The 18,936-nt window shown below is 40.5% G+C and overlaps 1 protein-coding gene across 4 annotated transcripts in view; it reads left to right on the top strand.

The window, feature by feature from the left end:
• Nucleotides 1-18,930, top strand: part of LOC127618880 (cyclin-dependent kinase-like 5) — a 53,763-nt gene extending 34,833 nt beyond the window's left edge. For 2 of the 4 annotated variants that reach the window (XM_052091552.1, XM_052091553.1), the window contains exons 7-19: nt 156-215; nt 2,057-2,147; nt 3,072-3,261; nt 3,440-3,520; nt 5,057-5,220; nt 5,890-6,946; nt 8,446-8,547; nt 8,773-8,878; nt 9,044-9,137; nt 9,264-9,369; nt 10,436-10,558; nt 14,292-14,486; nt 14,609-18,930. In XM_052091552.1, coding sequence (XP_051947512.1) covers nt 156-215; nt 2,057-2,147; nt 3,072-3,261; nt 3,440-3,520; nt 5,057-5,220; nt 5,890-6,946; nt 8,446-8,547; nt 8,773-8,878; nt 9,044-9,137; nt 9,264-9,369; nt 10,436-10,558; nt 14,292-14,486; nt 14,609-14,947 — 2,708 coding nt within the window. In that variant the 3' untranslated portion in view covers nt 14,948-18,930. The remainder of the gene's footprint in view (nt 1-155; nt 216-2,056; nt 2,148-3,071; nt 3,262-3,439; nt 3,521-5,056; nt 5,221-5,889; nt 6,947-8,445; nt 8,548-8,772; nt 8,879-9,043; nt 9,138-9,263; nt 9,370-10,435; nt 10,559-14,291; nt 14,487-14,608) is intronic. The other 2 variants (XM_052091555.1, XM_052091556.1) reach the window with 2 other exon arrangements.
• Nucleotides 18,931-18,936: the final 6 nt, after the last annotated feature.

The raw sequence follows: 18,936 nt of genomic DNA, 5'->3' as shown, positions 1-18,936 counted from the left end.
ACCATGACCAAAAATGTCTAATTGTGATTATTTTGAATGTAGTTGGAAGGAACAATCAATTTAGAAAAGAACAGAATAGTCTCAGAGGACTGACAAACAGGACAATACTTCACCAATTGTATTATTTAACCCTCACTCTCTCTTTCTCTCTCTAGATATCAAGCCAGAGAATCTCCTCATCAGTTCTGATGATGTGCTCAAACTGTGTGACTTTGGTACGTCTCTATAGTCATGTGATCACGAATGGCCAATCATCTAACTACTCTCAGAATTGCATTTCAATGTGTCTATTGTGTGTTGGTAGGGAGTTCTGAGTGGTTGCTCACTGGCCCAAAAGAGTCCACCCTTAGGTCTCTATGATATTCTGGTGTAGATCTAGATGTAAGGAAATCTAAATTTTAAGTCCAATCACATATAAATGCAATAGAACGCCTCTCCTCAACAAGCCACATGATTTTAGATATAATGTAGCACCAATGGTGCAGGACATTCCACTGGCCACATTTATTGCATGGCTTCATCCCTGATTAGAGTCGTGTATTGTGTTTGTGTGTTCAACTCGTTGATAAAACAGAAGGTCTTCTGTCTCTCACTCCAGACTCGACTGTAAGACTGGAGCTGTCGGCCTGTCTGTTGTCTATACTAGGCATGTGCTGGTGACAAATGTTAATGTTTTCATATGGAAATGCTGCCTCTCAACTCTCTTCTTGACAAAAAAAAAAAAAGTACATTTTTCATTTTGACGTCAAAAGCTGAAAATAATCCATTGATTGCAATTCTCATTTAAACTTCTTCTTTTTTTTTGTAATAAGCTGATTTTTGGAAATGATCATCGTATTGGTGTGCATGTAAACGCACTCAATGTCTCAAACTGTGCTCACATCTGCCAAGATACCATAGTCTGCAATTAAAATTCAGATATTTCAATGTGAACTTAAACATTTCTCATTAAATTCTCCCAAGACCAAATTATTTGAGAAATGTACATTAATGTTCTGTCTCACATTCATTGTGTAGCATTGACCAGCAAACTTGGTAACCTAATGCAAACCCGGTGGGGTAAATTAATCAATATCCAGTAAATGTAGGGCCTTAGTTTAAGAGCGCTAAGCATGCAATATGTCATATGCACAAAGTCAATGGGCATGGCCATGAAGTTTGGTATGCCCGTGCAAGCATGTGCTAAGTATAGGCGCAAGCGGGTTTGGTGAAATTGCGTGCACATAGCGCTAATGGGCTGGGTCAAGTGCTATTTGATTCTGAGCTTCTTCTCCGGTAATTGCACCATCTGCATCATATTATATTGGACAAGAACAGAATTATGGACTGTATCCTTGTTTGAATGTGGTTCTCACCAGGATCTGGATGTAGGCTCGATTCATTTATAGATAAAGTAAGTATTATTAAACATATTGATCGAGTGACACAAATCAAAGCTAGTATTAGCAGTGATTGTATCGGCCTTCCAGTTTTGGATGCAAATTTTTGCACACACTTCAATTCTACTGGTCGATTTTGCTTTAACGATTAAATTAATATATTGAAAGTTGAAAAAGTAAACCAAAAATATTTCAAAATAAAAATTCAAACAAAAATAATTTGATGTTTCACTACTGTATATTTTCAGATTTTGGACAAACTTTATTACCACCTACTGGTGGAATCTCCAAACAGCAAATGTAGGAACTGAGTTTAGTCTTTGCACTAAAATAGACATGGTGCTGAAATGTCTTAGTTCAGTGACCTGTTTCCCAGGAAAATAGCAAATTGCAATTTGCACCACTTCATTAACAGACAATACACCCACAGGTAGCGCAAACACTTCCATCCATGCCCACTTGCTCTTTGCGCTGGCATGAAAATTCCACTTAGAATGAATGCTCTCATAAATGCTAGATAATATGCACATAATGCACTGTTTTTGCAGGTTGCGCTGAGCCTAGTGCGGTCATGAAAATAGAGCCTGTATTCTTAAAATGTTAATTCAGCGAGGTGAATCTGTCTAGATCGATCATATTTGGTCACAGGTTTTGATATTGTGTGGTTTCTCTTGTAGGTTTTGCTCGGAATCTCTCAGAGAGCATTGATGCAAATTACACTGAGTATGTGGCGACCAGATGGTACCGTTCACCAGAACTGCTGCTGGGGTGAGTGTGTATCTATATCCTGTATATATATTCTGTGGATATATATATATATACAGTGCTGTGCAAAACTCTTAAGATGTTTCACAAAACTTCTTTCTATCTTCAGCTTCAGTGTGTCAATAGTAAATATAAATGTTAGACTCACAAACATTACTTTTGCAAATAGAAAAGATTAGAATAGAAGAACAGGGAGCCCTGCAACAGATGGCATGTCCCCCACAGTGCCCACCACCGGACATCGTGTCAGTCTGAGATTACATGAAGAGACCGGAATAATTGAGACAGCCGAAATAAATAGAAGAACTATGACGAATTCTCCAAGAAGCTTTGAACAGCCGATCTGCCAACAACCAAGAAAAACTGTGTCCAGGTGTATGTAGGAGAATTGGAGCTGTTTTAAATGCAAAGGTGGTCACACCAAATATTAATTTAGCTTTTTTATGTTTACTGGACTTTGTATGACATTAAGTGATAAAACTTTTGCACAGTACTGTATATTTAGATTTTCCCATGATGTCAAGCAAAGAGGCCCCGAGTTTGAAGGTAGGCCTTAAAATGCATCCACGAATTGTGATATAGTCAATTGAAAGTGAAACAATCGGTCTGTAAACAATTCCTGGACAAATTACTTGTTCTGCACAAAGCAGATGTCCTAAACGACTTGTCAGAACTATAGTTTGCTAATATGAAATCTGTGGAGTGGTTAATAAATTAGTTTTAATGACTTCAGCCTAAGTGTATGTAAACTTCTGACTTCAACTGTACAATATGAGAGATTAGAACAATTATATTTCTATAGTTTTAATGCTCAAAACTCTATTCTAGTGGTTAAAGATTTAATCTGGTTATTGAAAGGTTGTAGGTACAAATCCCACAAGGGTAGATTCACAATCACGATAGACTTTCTCTCCGTCTCTCTTCCAGGGCTCCGTACGGTAAAGCGGTGGACATGTGGTCAGTCGGGTGTATTCTGGGAGAGTTGAGTGACGGTCAGCCTTTATTTCCGGGTGAGAGCGAGATCGACCAGCTCTTCACTATCCAGAAGGTTTTAGGACCACTGCCACCCGAACAGATGAAACTATTCTACAATAATCCACGATTTCATGGGCTACGGGTCAGTCTGCCTCTCAAACCAACACTTTGAATAATGAGTGTGAATATTTAGACGATCACAGTTTTAGTGTCTGTAAGTTGTAAACTATTGGGCTGTTTGTTATAGTAAGCACCAATCAGATCAAGAGCTTCTTTTTTTTTTTTACCAATCTCTGCTGATTTTGTGTGTGCGTGTGTAGTTTCCCTCAGTAAGTCATCCCCAGACTCTGGAGAGGAGATATCTTGGAATCATCAACCCTGTCTTGCTTGACCTCATGAAGGTAAGAGACACGTGTGTGTGTTTTTCCAATTTTAGTGTTTTTGTGTGGACAAAATATCAGCAATGTTAATAAAATCCTTCACATCAATATTTCACATGAAAAGCTAGGCCAGGGTGTTCTGGGTAGTGGGCTAAAGCACATAACTGTTAATCAGAAGGTTGCTGGTTCGATCCCCACAGCCACCACCATTGTGTCCTTGAGTAAGGCACTTAACTCCAGGTTGCTCCGGGGGGATTGTCCCTGTAATAAGTGCACTGTAAGTCGCTTTGGATAAAAGCGTCTGCCAAATCCATAAATGTAAAATGTATATGTAAAATGCATGCATTGTCACAGGAGCTCATGTTTCTTGTTTAATTTCTGCAAGTTGCATCCAGTTATCATCTCGAAAATAAGATACATTTGCATTTCATATCCGTTTTCGTGTCGAAATGTATTATTCTTTGTCAGTCCATTCAAATAATGGGTTAAGATGAAGATTTAAATTAAAACAAAAATAGCAGAAAATTATAAATGCTATTCTGAACATTCCCAAACCACCCTGCTTGGTAGCTACAGTGTCACAGCTAGGGGCTTTTGGGTCTTGGAGGTACAGGTAGCATTTCTTTATGTGTTGGAAAGTGAACAATACATTGTAGTTGACCGCAAACTACCTTCTGTTTGCTTTTTGCTTTCCATGAAGAAAAACATCAGCATCCAACTCCACATATAATCTTGAGAATCATCTCAAGGTAGTGCTAAATTCATGAAATTTGCTGTTTCTGTTTAGAAAATGAAATCTGAAATAATTTAGATGTGAATAGCCGAGATGTAGCGGTTCAGATATGATAATAACAAATCACCCAGTCATCCGTCCACCCTTCTAAAACCATAAAAAATGTCATGTTAGAAATAAATGTACTGTGTTTGGTCGTTTTACATGTCAGTCAAAGTGTCTTCCTGTCTAAGTGGGCGGTTCTTGACCAGAATAACCTGCAAAGTGGACCAGACTTTATGCTAACAGTCAAAAGTCTTGCTAGCTACATGAGACTAGACATAACCTACAAAATCCACCTTATTTGTATGCTTTTGAAATGTTTGTATTTTTCATATTCTGTTTGGCAATCAAAATAAGCAGAGAGAGAAAGAGAGAGTAGTCAACGTGTTGCTGTTGTTAGAGGTTAACACAGCTGGTCTGTGGTTATGCTAATGATCGTGACTCATTAGGTGAAGGTGACATATCATCACCACCATAATTGTGTGCTAATTATATTTTCAGCACAGTGATTTCCTAATTTCTACACTCGAATTAGACAAAAGCTCCCTGGTGCAAAGAATTCTGACAAAACTCCAATATTTGCATTAAGAAAATTAAGTTTATTTCTAGGAACATTACGATTTGTGCATAGTAACATTATTTTCATGACAGTTAATAACATTAAACCCCCAAATTCTCATTATTGTAATGCAAATAATCTTTTTTTTCCCCCATGATATTCACCTGTTAAGACTGTCTGCTAGGAGTGCTTATGTCAGTTTGGCTTTTGTTTGCATTTTCAGAACCTGTTATTGTTAAATCCAAATGAACGCTTCCTGACGGAGGGGAGTCTGAATCACCACGCCTTCCAGACCAAGCGCCTGACGGAGCGACCCAGCCCGCTTACACCCACACCCGTCCGCTCCTCCAAAAGAAAACCTCTTATTGACAACAGCGCCCCCAGCAGGTATTTCATAGTGTTGAGTCATTGAGAAATTGTTGAATAGAATGTGAAACGCAATACGCAACAATAAAAAATTGTTTCAAACAAAAGTATGTTACATTGTTGTCAAGTATCCTCATTACGGGGGTCTGAGTACTTTGCAAGCAAAGAAGTTCGAATTTAGGGTGTGCTTATTGTCTCCAGCCTGGCTTAGCTTCCTTGTGGTCACTATATGGTGGTTCTCGCTTTCGGTGGGGCACCTGGTGAGTTGATCGAAGATGCCGCAGTGAATAGTGTGAGCCTCCATAGATGTGCGGGCTGACTCACAGAAGTGGAGGCAACTGAGATTCATCCTCTGCCACCTGGAATGAGGAGAGCAACTGCACCACAATGAGGAGTTAAACAGCATTGGGAATTAGGGAGAAATTGGGGAGAAAATCCCCCCCAAAAATGACCTCATTACATTCATGTTTAATCCAGCCAGACAGCAAATGGTTATATATGGTTATTTTGCAATTTTGGGTAAAGATGTTGTTTGGCACTCTAATCAAATAATGAGTCGAGAAAGATGTTACAAATCACAATTGATATCGCTTCCAGTTAATTCAATGTTCACTTGTCACATGTGATTAGGAAAGAAATTCGAATTTACATGGAAGAGCAATTATCGATTCATTATTTGTGTTTATTTAGGGGCCATGGGGTAAAGAGTTCAGGTCACCATCGCTCCAATAGTCGCGACTGCTCCAGTCTGCCACGCCACGGTCACGAAGACCTTCATCCGCCCAGCACGGAGGCATTCTTGAATGGGTCAGTACTGAGCGCCAACAGCCTGAGTCCAGTTATTCATCCCAAATCCTTTCAACCACTCAACCGCTCTGCATCATGCAGTAAAGACCTGGCGACACTGCAACACGCTAAGGAGGCCAAATCTAAAGTCAGCGACTTTGACTTTGGAAAGCCGACGGACGGCCCTGGGCCGAAATACCTGAAATCAAACACACCTCGTTCCCAAAACCGCCACTCATTCGTGGAGGGAAAGACTAGTACGTTGACAGGTGACAAGGAGAAACACAGTCGTCACGGTTATGGCGACTCATCTGCGACTTCGTCCTCGGGCGGGAAGGGGTCATCATACCTGAGTATGTCGAAAAGTCACGGCGTGCTCAATGACATGAAATCCGTGAGCAACCTCAGCGACATGCGCCTGCACCCAGAAGAAACTGGTGGATCACCGCGATACTTCCCCAGCAGTTGCCTAGACCTCAACATGAACTTGAACTTGCCGAATCCAGGCAGTCCATCGCTAAAACACAGCGACCGATCCGGCCTCAGTCCTGCCTTGGGGCGTCGCAGTAAACTGGAGCGTGACGGAAGTGCAGTGGAGTCATCTGTTCGCCGATCCTCGACGCGGCAAAAGAGCCAACAGCAAAATGACGGTAATGCGGCTGATGGGCTTGACCCTGGAGGTGGAGGAGGCATTTCTATCTCATCACCCCATGAGATACCCTACATCGTGGGCTACACCAGCCCGTTCTCCTCCCAACAGCGGCCGCACAGGCATTCTATGTATGTGAAGCGGGAACGGGGGCGACCCCATGGGGGTGAGGGGGGTGGGTTAACAGTAGGACAGGGGATGGCCACCAGGGCCAGCAGTCTACAGCTCTTGACACCTCAGTTGCAGCATCGGACTTTGCCAAGACAACTGGGCAGCTCTGTTTCACGGGATGCGGGATTAGACGACATCAGGGTCAGTTCAAACCCCTTTTCCAGTCATTCTGTTTGTCTCCTGTTTTGTTGCTTGCTCAAGAGTGTTGCAGAGTGCTTTATGATGTCTGTGAGTGGTGTGATGTGTCGATAATTTAGTCTGGATGAGCTCAGGATATTTGGATTGTAAGTGTTACGACACTGTTCCAAAACCCTAGTGAGCTGCCTCACTGCCCTGCTGAAAAGACCAGCACACAGTAGGGTGTCAACAATATATGTTATGTTTTGGATGCTGGTCTTTAGCATGAGGTGCAATATGGTATTCTGTGGTTCCCATTAGGCTTCTAGGCTTGTTCAAGCAAGACATTTCTGTTTTGCTTGTGTCCAGTGAACCTTGTTTAAACAAGAAACTCCAAGGTTTAGCATGGATTTCTGTAGAGAACAATAGCATGTTGCTAAGATAACCAAATGATACTCTAATAGGCACAAAAATACAGTAGCACTTGTGTGTTCTGTCTAGTTTTTGTGACTAGATTAGAATATCGAGTTTTTAGCTTAGCAACATGCTAACATCCGACTCTACTGGAAGGTTTGGAATGTGGAAGTGCACTATTGCAGAGTAAACTTCTAAAGAGGCGCAGTGAATGGGAGACCACAGCAAATATTATTTTTGCGTTACCATTTGCTCCAACAGCAAAAGAAAAATCCGCCATTCCTTTCCACGACTTCCCAAGAGATAAAGTGGATAGAGATGGATTACGACAGTCAGAAGCTGCTCTTTAAAAGCTGTTTTTGAAACTCCTTTACACCCGTGGTGACTATTTTTTTTTAAATATATTTATTAATGAGAGGGTAGTATAACAAAGAATAGTGTTATATTTAAACTAATGTAATTAATTACATGATGTCCCGATTTAATCGCATATACGAATATTTGCTAAGAAAGCCCTCATATAACAATAATTCAATTTATAATGATGAAATAATTATACATAGTTATCTTTAAATATTTAAAAATGATCCAATGCAATCCATTTCGCAAGTGAATTTGTAAATCAGTTGGAGATTTATTACGAGGGCTTGTTTAAGGACCTGTCAATGTACACCTGCATCAGACATGCTTGTGTAGCGTCTCGGGTGGTTGCGTCATAAACAAACTTTTTAGGTCACTGTGTCAAGTTAAATATAGTTTAATACTTAGAACACATATTGAGATCCCTTAGTTCGAATTTGCGCTCCATCATGTGTTTGAACGCAAGAATGTAACGCATGTTTGTGTTGTTGCTGCTGAAGTGTTTTCTTCACTGTATAAACGGTGCATTGCCACACAGCTGAAATTTAAATTACTGCCCTCTGGAGTAAACAGGTGGTACTACAAGCTTGCATTTCTCAGGGATCTTCCTTATTACGGTCCGGGGACTTACTTTTTAGAGACAGTACCTATGACGCCTAGGTTAGACAGCTCACTAGAGTTTGTGAGTGTTGGTATGAATGTATGCTGGGAGCTTTATGCCTCACCTGCTCTCATCTCTCCATGCACAGAGCGACCCCACGGCCGCTGAGGTCAGCCACACTCAACCTTTAATCCGGGAGTCCACACGGGACAACACAGCTGCCTTTCACACACCACGGCAAAAAAGCGAGGTCCGCTCATCCTGCTTTCTTTTCTTTCCTTTCACTCTATCTCTGTCCTCCTCTTTCTGCTCGCATTTGTTTGCTTCTCAGTTTTGTTTCTTTTTGTTTGGAGTGCATGTAGATCTTGCAGAGGGGGAGCTAAAAATAATTGTTTTAGGAAGCGTATGGTATCATATACTATTGTCCAGCCTGTGTGTTGTATGTATGTACTGTATGTCTGTGTATATATTGCAGGGAGGTGTGTATCATGAACAGCTTGTGGACGACAATGGATCAGCCAAAGAGAACCGCACGATGTACAGCGAATCTGTTCCACGCCGGGTCGGGAGCTTCTACAGAGGTCAGTCTAATCACACACACATTTACTCACCATAATGCCATTCCAAACCTGTATGACTTTCTTTCTTCCGTGGAGCACAAAAGGAGGTGTTTTGAAGAATGATCTGGAAGTATTATTGAAACTCTATACCATAACTCAACATGTTTGTTTTTCTGTGTTCTTCAGTGCCGTCACCCAGACCTGATAACTCCTTCCTAGAAGGTTCAGGGGTCACAATGGACAGCAGCCACAACATACACCAACAACCCTATGACCCCTGGTGAGGACACCACACTTTATACACACACTTGTATGTACAGTATTTTTCAAATGTTTACTATGGAGCATCAGCTTTATTATCAGCTTCCTGTAAGTTTGACCTCAGAACTGTCTCTTGTTTAATAAGGGCGGGGTCTGAGCCGCTGGACATGGGTCCACCAGAACCGTCCAAAGAGAAGGAGAAACATGGATTCTTCAGATCCATGAAGAAAAAGAAAAAGAAGACACAAATTGTGAGTGTGTGTGTCTATAGAGTGTTTTTATGTATTTTATGTTGTACAGTGTGTGTGTGTGTGAGAGACTAGAGGTCTGTATGTGCTTTAAGTTAAACCCCAAATCAGGCCCATAAACGAGACCCGACCAGTAATGTCAAATTTTAAGATGGCTCTCGTTTATTTCCTCTCTGAGCAAGCAGACACAGATTTGTCCTCTGACTCCGAGATGAAGCGTGAAACATATATTTTTTTTAATTACATTTAGAAATTTTAATATTTCTTATAATAATTTAAGTAATAACTGAATCATAGAAAATATTTTAAATAATACATTAAATACATTTTTATTTCAAATACAATTTGATAAGATTTCCTAATCCATCCATCCATCTTCAACCACTTATACGAAGTCGGGTCGCGGGGGCAGCTGCTCCAGCAGGGGGTCCCAAACTTCCCTATTCCGAGCCACATTATCCAGCTCTGACTGGGGAGAGTCGTTCCCCCCGAGGCGTTCCCAGGCCAGTGTGGAGACGTAATCTCTCCACCTAATCCTGGGTCTTCCCCGAGGCCTCCTCCCAGCTGGACGTGCCTGAAACACCTCCCTAGGGAGGCGGCCAGGGGGCAGCCTTACCAGATGCCCAAACCACCTTAACTGACTCCTTTCAACGCAAAGGAGCAGCGGCTCTACTCCGAGCTCCTCACGGATGACTGAGCTCCACACCTTTCCCTTATAGAGAAAGATTTCCTAATATCTATAAAATTACAGTGTATATAATAATTTTACAATCATTTTATAATTCATGTAATCATTTTACAAATCTATAAAATATATATATTTTTATAAATATACAGTATATTTTATCAATTAATATTTAGATAAAAATAAATAATTCTGTATTAATATTGATATACGTATTATTATAAAAATAGTATACAAATATTTCATTCATTACAAACCCAAAGTTGAACGGACCTGCACCCCTATAATGTGTCATGTCCTGTTGGTCTTGGGTGTAGTAGTGAGTTTGTTGCACATTGTGTGTGTGTTTTCCTCTCTGTGTGAGTTTTGTCTCTTGTATTGCAGACAGACGCTGGTGACGAGCGAGTTCCTGTCATGAGGAAACCTCTTTTTCCTCTTTGTCTCTCTCAGAGGAGCTTCACGAGCAGCTCCTCTGAGAGAAGATGCCCTCTAGTGGCCCCACCAATGGTACACATGAGTCTTCACACTGTATATGCCATCACGTCTCTAACATGGCAAACTAATCCGCTCTTGTTGCATGAATTAACAGGACTAATTGGTTATTTTGAGTGGGGCTGGGTACATGTGTTCTCATTGGTTGCCAGATCTGTGATGATGTTGTTTATCTCGAAAACAATCCAGAAATGACGAGCTAATGAGTTTATTTTTGCATGCTGTTATCAGTTAGATTTGTCCAAACCAGTGTGAAATATAAATATTCAAAACTGACTTCGGTGATGGAATGCTTTTATCCAGAATCACAGGCGTCCTGGATCTGGTGATGATGATGTTATGCAAGGTCAAGGTGATTTGAATGATTTTCCAGTAATAAGGTACAAATTGGTGACTCGTTTTTTTTAAACATTAGAAGCACAAATAGTTTTTTTTATATAAACGAACTAGGCTTGGAATGCCGATTTCATGTATCAATAATCAGAAAATTTTCCAGATGATTATCGATATATCAGGATTTTTTCAGATATAAATTCAGTTATATGCTTACAATATGCTTAAGCTAACAACACACAAACAATTATAATCTTTCATGTCTTTATTGAACACACACCATTAAACAATCACAGTGCTTTGGAAAAGTAAGTGAACCCTTGGATATAATAACTGGTCTATCCTCCTTTGGCAGCAATAACCTCATTCAAGCATTTCTGATAGATGCGGATTAGACCTGTACAATGTACAATACTTCAGCTCAGACATATTCTTAGGATGACTGGTGTGAACGGCTCTCTTGAGGTCATTCCACAGCATCTCTATTGGGTTCAGGTCTGGGCTCTGACTGGGACACTCCAAAAGGTGGATTGTCTTTTTTTTAATCCATTCTGTAGTGGATTAACTTCGATGTTTAGGGTCATTGTCCTGCTGCATCACCCAACTTCTACTGAACTTCAGCTGGTGCACAGCCACCTTGACATCCTGTAGGATATCTTGATGAACTTGGGATACATTTTTCCTTCGATGATGGCAAGCGGTCCAGTCACAAAGCAGCCCCAAATCATGATGATGTTTTCATAGTGCTGCGAGATCTTCCCAAACAATTCAACCATAGTTTCATCAGTCCACGAAATATTTTCCCAGTAGCATTGTGGAGTGTCATGCGGCAATGTTATTTTGGAAAGCAGCGGCTTCCTTCGTGGTGTCCTGCAATGGACACTAGGACTGTTTAATGTTTTCTGTATTGTAGACTCATGAACGGAGATGTTAACCAGTTCCAATGATTCATTCAAGTCTTTATCTGTCACTCTATGGTTCTTTTTTAACTCATAGAGCATTCTGCTGTGTGCCCTGCCTGGATGGCCACTTCTAGGGAGAGTAGCCACAGTACTAAATAGTCTTTTATGGACTGTTTCTCTTACTGTGGTGGATGAATATCTAAACTCTTCAAGATAACTTCGTAACCCTTTCCAGCTTTATGCAAATCAGCAATTCTTGATCGTAGGTCTTCTTAAATCTAATTTTTTTGTGAGGCATGGTCCATGTCAGCAGATGCTTCTTGTGAATAGCAAACTCAAAATTTAAAAGTATCTCTATCCCACACCTCCAATCTCGTTTCATTAACTGAGTGCCAGGTTTTCCAAGTCCTGACTCTAATTAGTTTTGTTAACGTCATAAGCTTAGGGGTTCACAAACATTTTCCAACCTACACTGTGAATGTTTGAATGATGTATTCAATATGTACAAGAACAATACAATAATTTGTGTGGTATTAGTTAAAACAGATCACGTTGGTTCATTATTGTAACTTAATCAATCCAAATCAAACCAGATTTAAGACACATTTATACATAAATGCAGCTCATTCCAAAGTGTTCACATATTGAAGGTGGTGGACACAAAGGATTTTATGAAGGTTTTTCCCTTTCACCATTTGATGAAGAAAAAAAACTCTCTTTAACTACTATGTACTTCAAAGAATGAACTTATTATGCACATACATGTTTATGCACTTACTCCTAAATTAATGTACATCTGTATTTACTCTGTTAACCTTACCACTAACCCTAACCATACTTCTAAACTTAATCTAAACCTTAACTCCATCCCCTACTCCTAAACCTACTTTTAAACCTACCTGTACCTGAACCTCAGTAGCAGCTAGGACTGGGTGATATATCGAATATTAACGATATAATCAAGATAATGTTGCTGACGATGTCAAATTGACCAATAACGTGAATATCGCAATGATTTTAATGTGATTTCATTTAGTTTAATTCGAGTTGGTTTAGTTCAGGCGAGTTGGTCATATGTGATTATTAATCCACATAAGGCTGTGATTTAAAGACAGATAAACATGGTCTGTGTGTGATTCAGAACAAACCAGTGACGCGCTGATCTGTGTTCATGGCGGCACTCTTAGATCTGTTCACGTGCATTGTGAAATCAAAGTAATGCAGGTTCAAGCATTCGCGTAATTCCAAACATTAGTAACCGCAAACATGATATTATACAAATGTACAAACATGGCATCCTATAAGAGGAAAGGAGATGATTACAGCATTTCAGGAAATGCGGAACATTGTAAACTGTGGGAGAATTCCAATTCAAATTATTGAGTTTCATTCTCCCTTTTTCATGAATATTTTTAAATTGATTTTTAGTCTTTAAATATTGAATCTACTTGGCTACAATGGATGATGCTTCCTCTGATTGAAAAACAACAACAACTTTTGAGCCATTTAAGAGCAAATACATAATTACCGAGATATATATTGAATATCGTCAATTGGCTGAAAAATTGAGATATAATTTTTAAAGACATATCGCCCAGCCCTAGTAGCAGCAAGTTAGTACATAGTAGTTAAAGACAATATAAAGTGAGACTAAGGGTGTGTTCACACTTGGCAGGTTTGGTTCAATTAAAACGGACTCTGATGCGATTGGTCTGTTAGTGCGGTTCATTTGAACAAGTGTGAACGCTGTCACCCGAACCTTGGTGCGCACCACACAAGTGGGCCGAGACCGCCTGAATAGTGGGACTCGGTCCGCTTCCAAACTAACTCTGGTGCGGTTCGATTGATATATGAACGCAACATGGACCAAAGATGTCTAAACGGACCAAAAACAGGAAGTAATTTGCCTAATACTGACCTCAAGCATACATGGTTCTTCTAATCATAGGAGCTATGTTTCCCATTACAGTTCGGGACAGGCTTCGGAATCGCCATCCACCGTCCTTGAAGCATATCTTCGTTTTTGTGTACAACGGAGGAATTCCTGGTGCTGTTGTAACTCCTTTACACATTTTATTAACTCTTCGTTTGGTCTCAGCTGGTAAAAATACCACCATATATACATATATAAATATAATGAGTGCATTTCGCCCAGCAGCCAGCATTATTTTGGATGTCCGGAAAGTTCCGTCAAAAAATATACTTCATAAAAGCTGTCCAATCAGGCCATGACTTTTTCCTGATGCCTTTGGTTTTGTATCGTTAGGTTCGGTGTTAAAAATGCCAGTATGAACGCTAAACGAACCAGGACTAAATGTATCGTTATAATTTTTGGTCCGGACCATGAGGACCAAGAGAACCGAACTACAAGTGTGGACACACCCTTAAACAATCCCTATTTTGTACCCTATTTGTGGAAAGTGCCAGTAATTATAATCTCGTCTTTCTGTTATGGCTGTTCACTGTGATACGTTATGGGGTGATTGACAGCACAAACACGTCTCATTGGTCAGGTGGCGAGCGAAGGGCTGGATCAGGCGTTGATGCATAAATCATTGCGGTCGCACAGTCATCAAGGCAGCAGACATCGAACGCGGAGCAGAGATAGAGAACTCAGCCGAGACAGGGAGCAAGATCGCGACCAAGATCAGGACAGAGAACGCGACACGGACTGGCCCACCGAGAGAACACCTGACACTCACTCACAGGTAACACACCTGTAAATTGATATACCCAACAGGGTTCCCACAGTCAGGAAAAACCTCAAAATATCCGTCATGGTAGTTTCTTTAGTGTATATACATTATTAATCTCTCTGGGTCACTTTCAGCCTCTCAAGTCTTTGCGGAAACTTCTTCATCTCACGTCCTCCTCCTCAAACCAGACCTCCGCAGACCTACATTACGCCCTGCCACCTCAGTCCTCCTCTAAAGGCAGCAGTTTTGTGGAGTCTCGTGGTCACGGTGGCTCCATGCAGCCCAAAAGCCGCCAGGCTGCGTATCCGGGCTCTGGGCCCCTGGAGTCCACCTGGCACTCCACCGCTCTGGGTCGGCCTGAGGGAAACCCGTATTCCGAACAGCTGACCTCCAAATCAGGTCCCAATGGCTTCAGTCGTCACTTTCGCTCACGTTTGCCAAACCTGAATGACCTTAAAGAGACTGCGCTGTAAACCTGACACACAGCACCCTCTAATGGACCTTTTCATCTTATACATTAAAGGAACAGATCACCCAAAAATTAAACTTCTGTTCAAATTTACTCCCCCTCATGTCTTTGCAAACCAGTATGATTTTATTTATTCTGTGTAACACGAATAACAAGACTGTTAGGTAGACTGTTAGCCTCAGTCACTCAGTCGACAGTGAAAGCGAATGGTGACTGAAGCTTTCATTCTGCCTAACATCTCTGGTTTGGATGTAAGAAATTAAAGAGAGTAAAGATAATGACAGAATTTTCTTTCTTGGTTGAAGTTTCCCTTTAAGGTTAGGCCTATATGTCTCAATCTTTATTTTTGTTGTTTGTAAGTTTTAATATTTAATAGCTCTTCTTATATTATTGTATTTACTGTATGTACATTATAGTTTTTTTTTGTTATTGAAAACTACAGTCTTTAGAAGAAGATTATATATCTACATGTACATGTAAATATATAAATGTATAGCACTGTATGTGCAGGCTTTAGTTTATACTCTGGTTGTAGTATATATTATCTGATTCTTCATAGTAACTCATATTTGGCTAAACGGTTCAAAGGATTAATGTATAGATGACAGTATTTACATTTATAGCTATAGAATAAGACTACAGTTTATTTTATGACTTATTTGAGTAATTTCTGTTTACAATGCTGTGGAAATCAGTAGATATTAAGAATAGTTAACAGTAAGAATGCGCGCGTGTGTGTGTGTGTGTGTGTGTGTGTGCGCGCGGGATTATATGTACGTGTGCTTCCCAGATAGTGCACATACGTTGCTGGGATGTTTGCAAAAAAGTGGATCATCTGGAAAGCATTGCATTCTGTTTTAAAATTTATATTTTATCAATTCATAAAAGGTGCTGTAAACGGGGGGCCTGGGTAGCTCAGAGAGTATTGACACTGACTATCACCCCTGGAATCGCTAGTTCGAATTCAGGGCGTGCCGAGTGACTCCAGTCAGGTCTCCTAAGCAACCAAATTGGCCCAGTTGCTAGGGAGGGTAGAGTCACATGGGGGTAACCTCCTCATGGTCGCTATAATGTGATTCTCACTCTTGGTGGAGCATGTGGTGAGTTGTGCGTGGATGCTGTGGAGAATAGCGTGAAGCCTCCACACGCACTAGGTCTCCACAGTAACGCGCTCAACAAGCCACATGATAAGATGCGCGGATTGACGGTCTCAGATGCGGAGGCAAATGAGATCTGTCCTCCGCCGCCCGGATTGAATCACTACGCCACCACGAGGACTTAGTGCATTGGGAATTGGGCATTCCAAATTGGGGAGGGAAAAAAAGGTGCTGTAAGCTTTTTTTTTTATTATTGTTAAGTGAAATTCAGAAAATGTTCCAATTTCCTGCTAGATATCACTGAAAAAGGTGCCACAAAATATCACACCAGTTGCTGTGACTGTAAACAGCGGGAAAAAATGGAATTGGTCTTTGGCCAGTAATGATGCCCGATTCGTGAATGAATTCTTTAAATGACTCGATCGAATCAATTAATTAAGCTTTGGTAGATCACCCAACTGTTACCCAGATAGCAAAATAGCTTTGGGCCAAATTTGGCAACATAAGCAGTGAGTTTGGCCCACATACCATGTGGAATTATGGTCTAAGATTTGCCCAAAATTCACTTGCCAACCTAAACCAGACTCCCAACAGAAAACTCGACCACAACATTCCTGTGTCCCATTTTGCCAGAAAGCAGCCATTATTGGGCCACAACTACACCAGAATGCTTCGATGTCAGCTAGATAACAGCCATAACATTACCAAGCCCCATATCTAATGTAATTTATTTATATTTGATCAAATAAATGGCAAAAAAGACAGAAAAGAAAAATGAAACGGGAAACATTTATATGATTTATAATTATACAATATAGTAATAAACACTATATAATCACAATTGGCAGCACTATTGTTAGTGATGTTCTTAAAAATTGTTGTTAACAGTAATGTTGGAACAATAAACTATATCGCTATCTGCATGACCTAATAGGGAAAATGCTGCAAAAAATAGCAATTTTAATAAAACATTTTATAAGTTAAATGCTATGTGGAGACTTCACAGCACGCTTGAGAGATGACTCGGTTGTGAATTGATTTTTGAGCCGGTTAAATTAAACGAATCAGCCTAACGAACCAATTTGCAAAAATGAGTGTGCAGATTCACTGTTTAACCAATCAGACAACTGTGAGGCGCTTTCTGTCTATTAAAGGTATAGTCAAAAATCATAATTCTCTAATCATTTACTCACCCTCATGTGATGTGTATGACTTTCTTCAGCAGGACACAAACAAAGATTTTTAGAAGAATATTTAAGCACTGTAGGTCCTTACAATGCAAGTGGATGGTGATTAGCAATTTTAAGCGCCAAAAAGCACAGACAATTGTAGTAAAATAATCCATATGACTCCAGTGTTTAAATTAATTTCTTCTAAAGCGATACGATCGCTGTGGGTGAGAAACTATGGAGCTACTTTAATGACAAAAAGATTCCCACTACTTAGTAGGTCCTCATGGTGGCGCAGTTACACTCCTCAATCCGTGTGGCGGAGGACAAGTCTCAGTTGCCTCCACTTCTGAGACCGTCAGTCCGTGCATCTGATCACGTGATTCGTTGTGTATGACTCTGTGGAGACTCACAGCATGTGGAGGCTCATGCTACGCTCTGTGATCCACGCACATCTCACCACATGCCCCATTGAGCGAGAACCACTAATCGTGACCACAAGGAAGTTACCCCATGTGACTCTACTCTCCCTAGCAACTGGACCAATTTGGTTGCTTAGGAGTCACTCAGCACGTCCTGGATTCGAACTCACAACTCCAGAGGTGGTAATCAGCGTCAATATTTCTGAGCTACCCATAGCCATATTTTATGCCTCTTTAATGTTTTTTATTCGTGTTTTTTTTCTGTCAAAATGACGGTCAGCATTTGCAATTATCCGTCAATGTTTTAACAAAGAGCTCCGTTCTCTATGCTGTGTTTGAAATAACATCTGATTGCGATCTGATGTGGATCTTGATCACAGAATGAGGCAGAAATATATCATTTATAGTTTCACATGCGATGCTAAATGCTACGCATGCTAACCATTTCTTTAATAAATATACTTTATTCTAATAAAAATACCAGAGACCGCTTTAAGAAAATAGATAAATGTCTCACGCAAGGAGAACGCTAACCTATAAATATTAAATTTGAGATTTCCTTACCTCTGTGCGCTTCAGCTTCCTTTCGAATGGTGACCTCTTGCAGCCCCAACCACGCCAGAAACCTGTAGTAGCTCTGTGATTGGCTAAAATCTTCTTGTCATTAATCTAGCTCTATAAGAATAAGATCAATATTTAAGCTCTTTTCCCTATTATTGTTTACTTCCGGTCGCTCTCAGAGGCCTGTCCAAAACGGGACTCGGTTACATCCGCCTCTAGCGTGGCATAAGCGTGCTGGCATGTTCAAATGAAAGCAAAACCATTGAAGGTTGTGAACAGCGTTCTCTTGCAAACAAACCGAGCTGCATTTCCGATTGTATCTTGTCAGTTCACTCGTGAACATGCCAGCATGCTTGTGTTACGCGAGAGGCGGAGGGAACTGAGTCCCGTTGTGGGCAGTCATCATAGAGCGACCGGAAGTAAACAATAATAGTGAAAAGGACTTAAATATTGATCTGTTACTCACCCAAAGCAATCATAGCTCTTTAGAAGACATTAATTTAACACTGGAGTCGTATGGATTACTTTTACAACATTTGTTTGTGCTTTTGGAGCTTGAAATTGCTAATCACCATCCACTTACATTGTATGGACCCACAGAGCTGAGATATTCTTCTAGAAATCTTCGTGTTCAGCATAAGAAAGAAAGTCATATACATCTGGGATGACAGGAGGGTGAGTAAATGATGGGAGAATTTTCATTTTTGGGTGAACTGTCCCTTTAAACATTCACGTCAGTTTGTG

The sequence above is a fragment of the Xyrauchen texanus genome, chromosome 25 (assembly GCF_025860055.1).
Source record: "Xyrauchen texanus isolate HMW12.3.18 chromosome 25, RBS_HiC_50CHRs, whole genome shotgun sequence".
Taxonomy (NCBI): domain Eukaryota; kingdom Metazoa; phylum Chordata; class Actinopteri; order Cypriniformes; family Catostomidae; genus Xyrauchen; species Xyrauchen texanus.
This window is presented reverse-complemented; position numbering and strand designations above follow the sequence as displayed.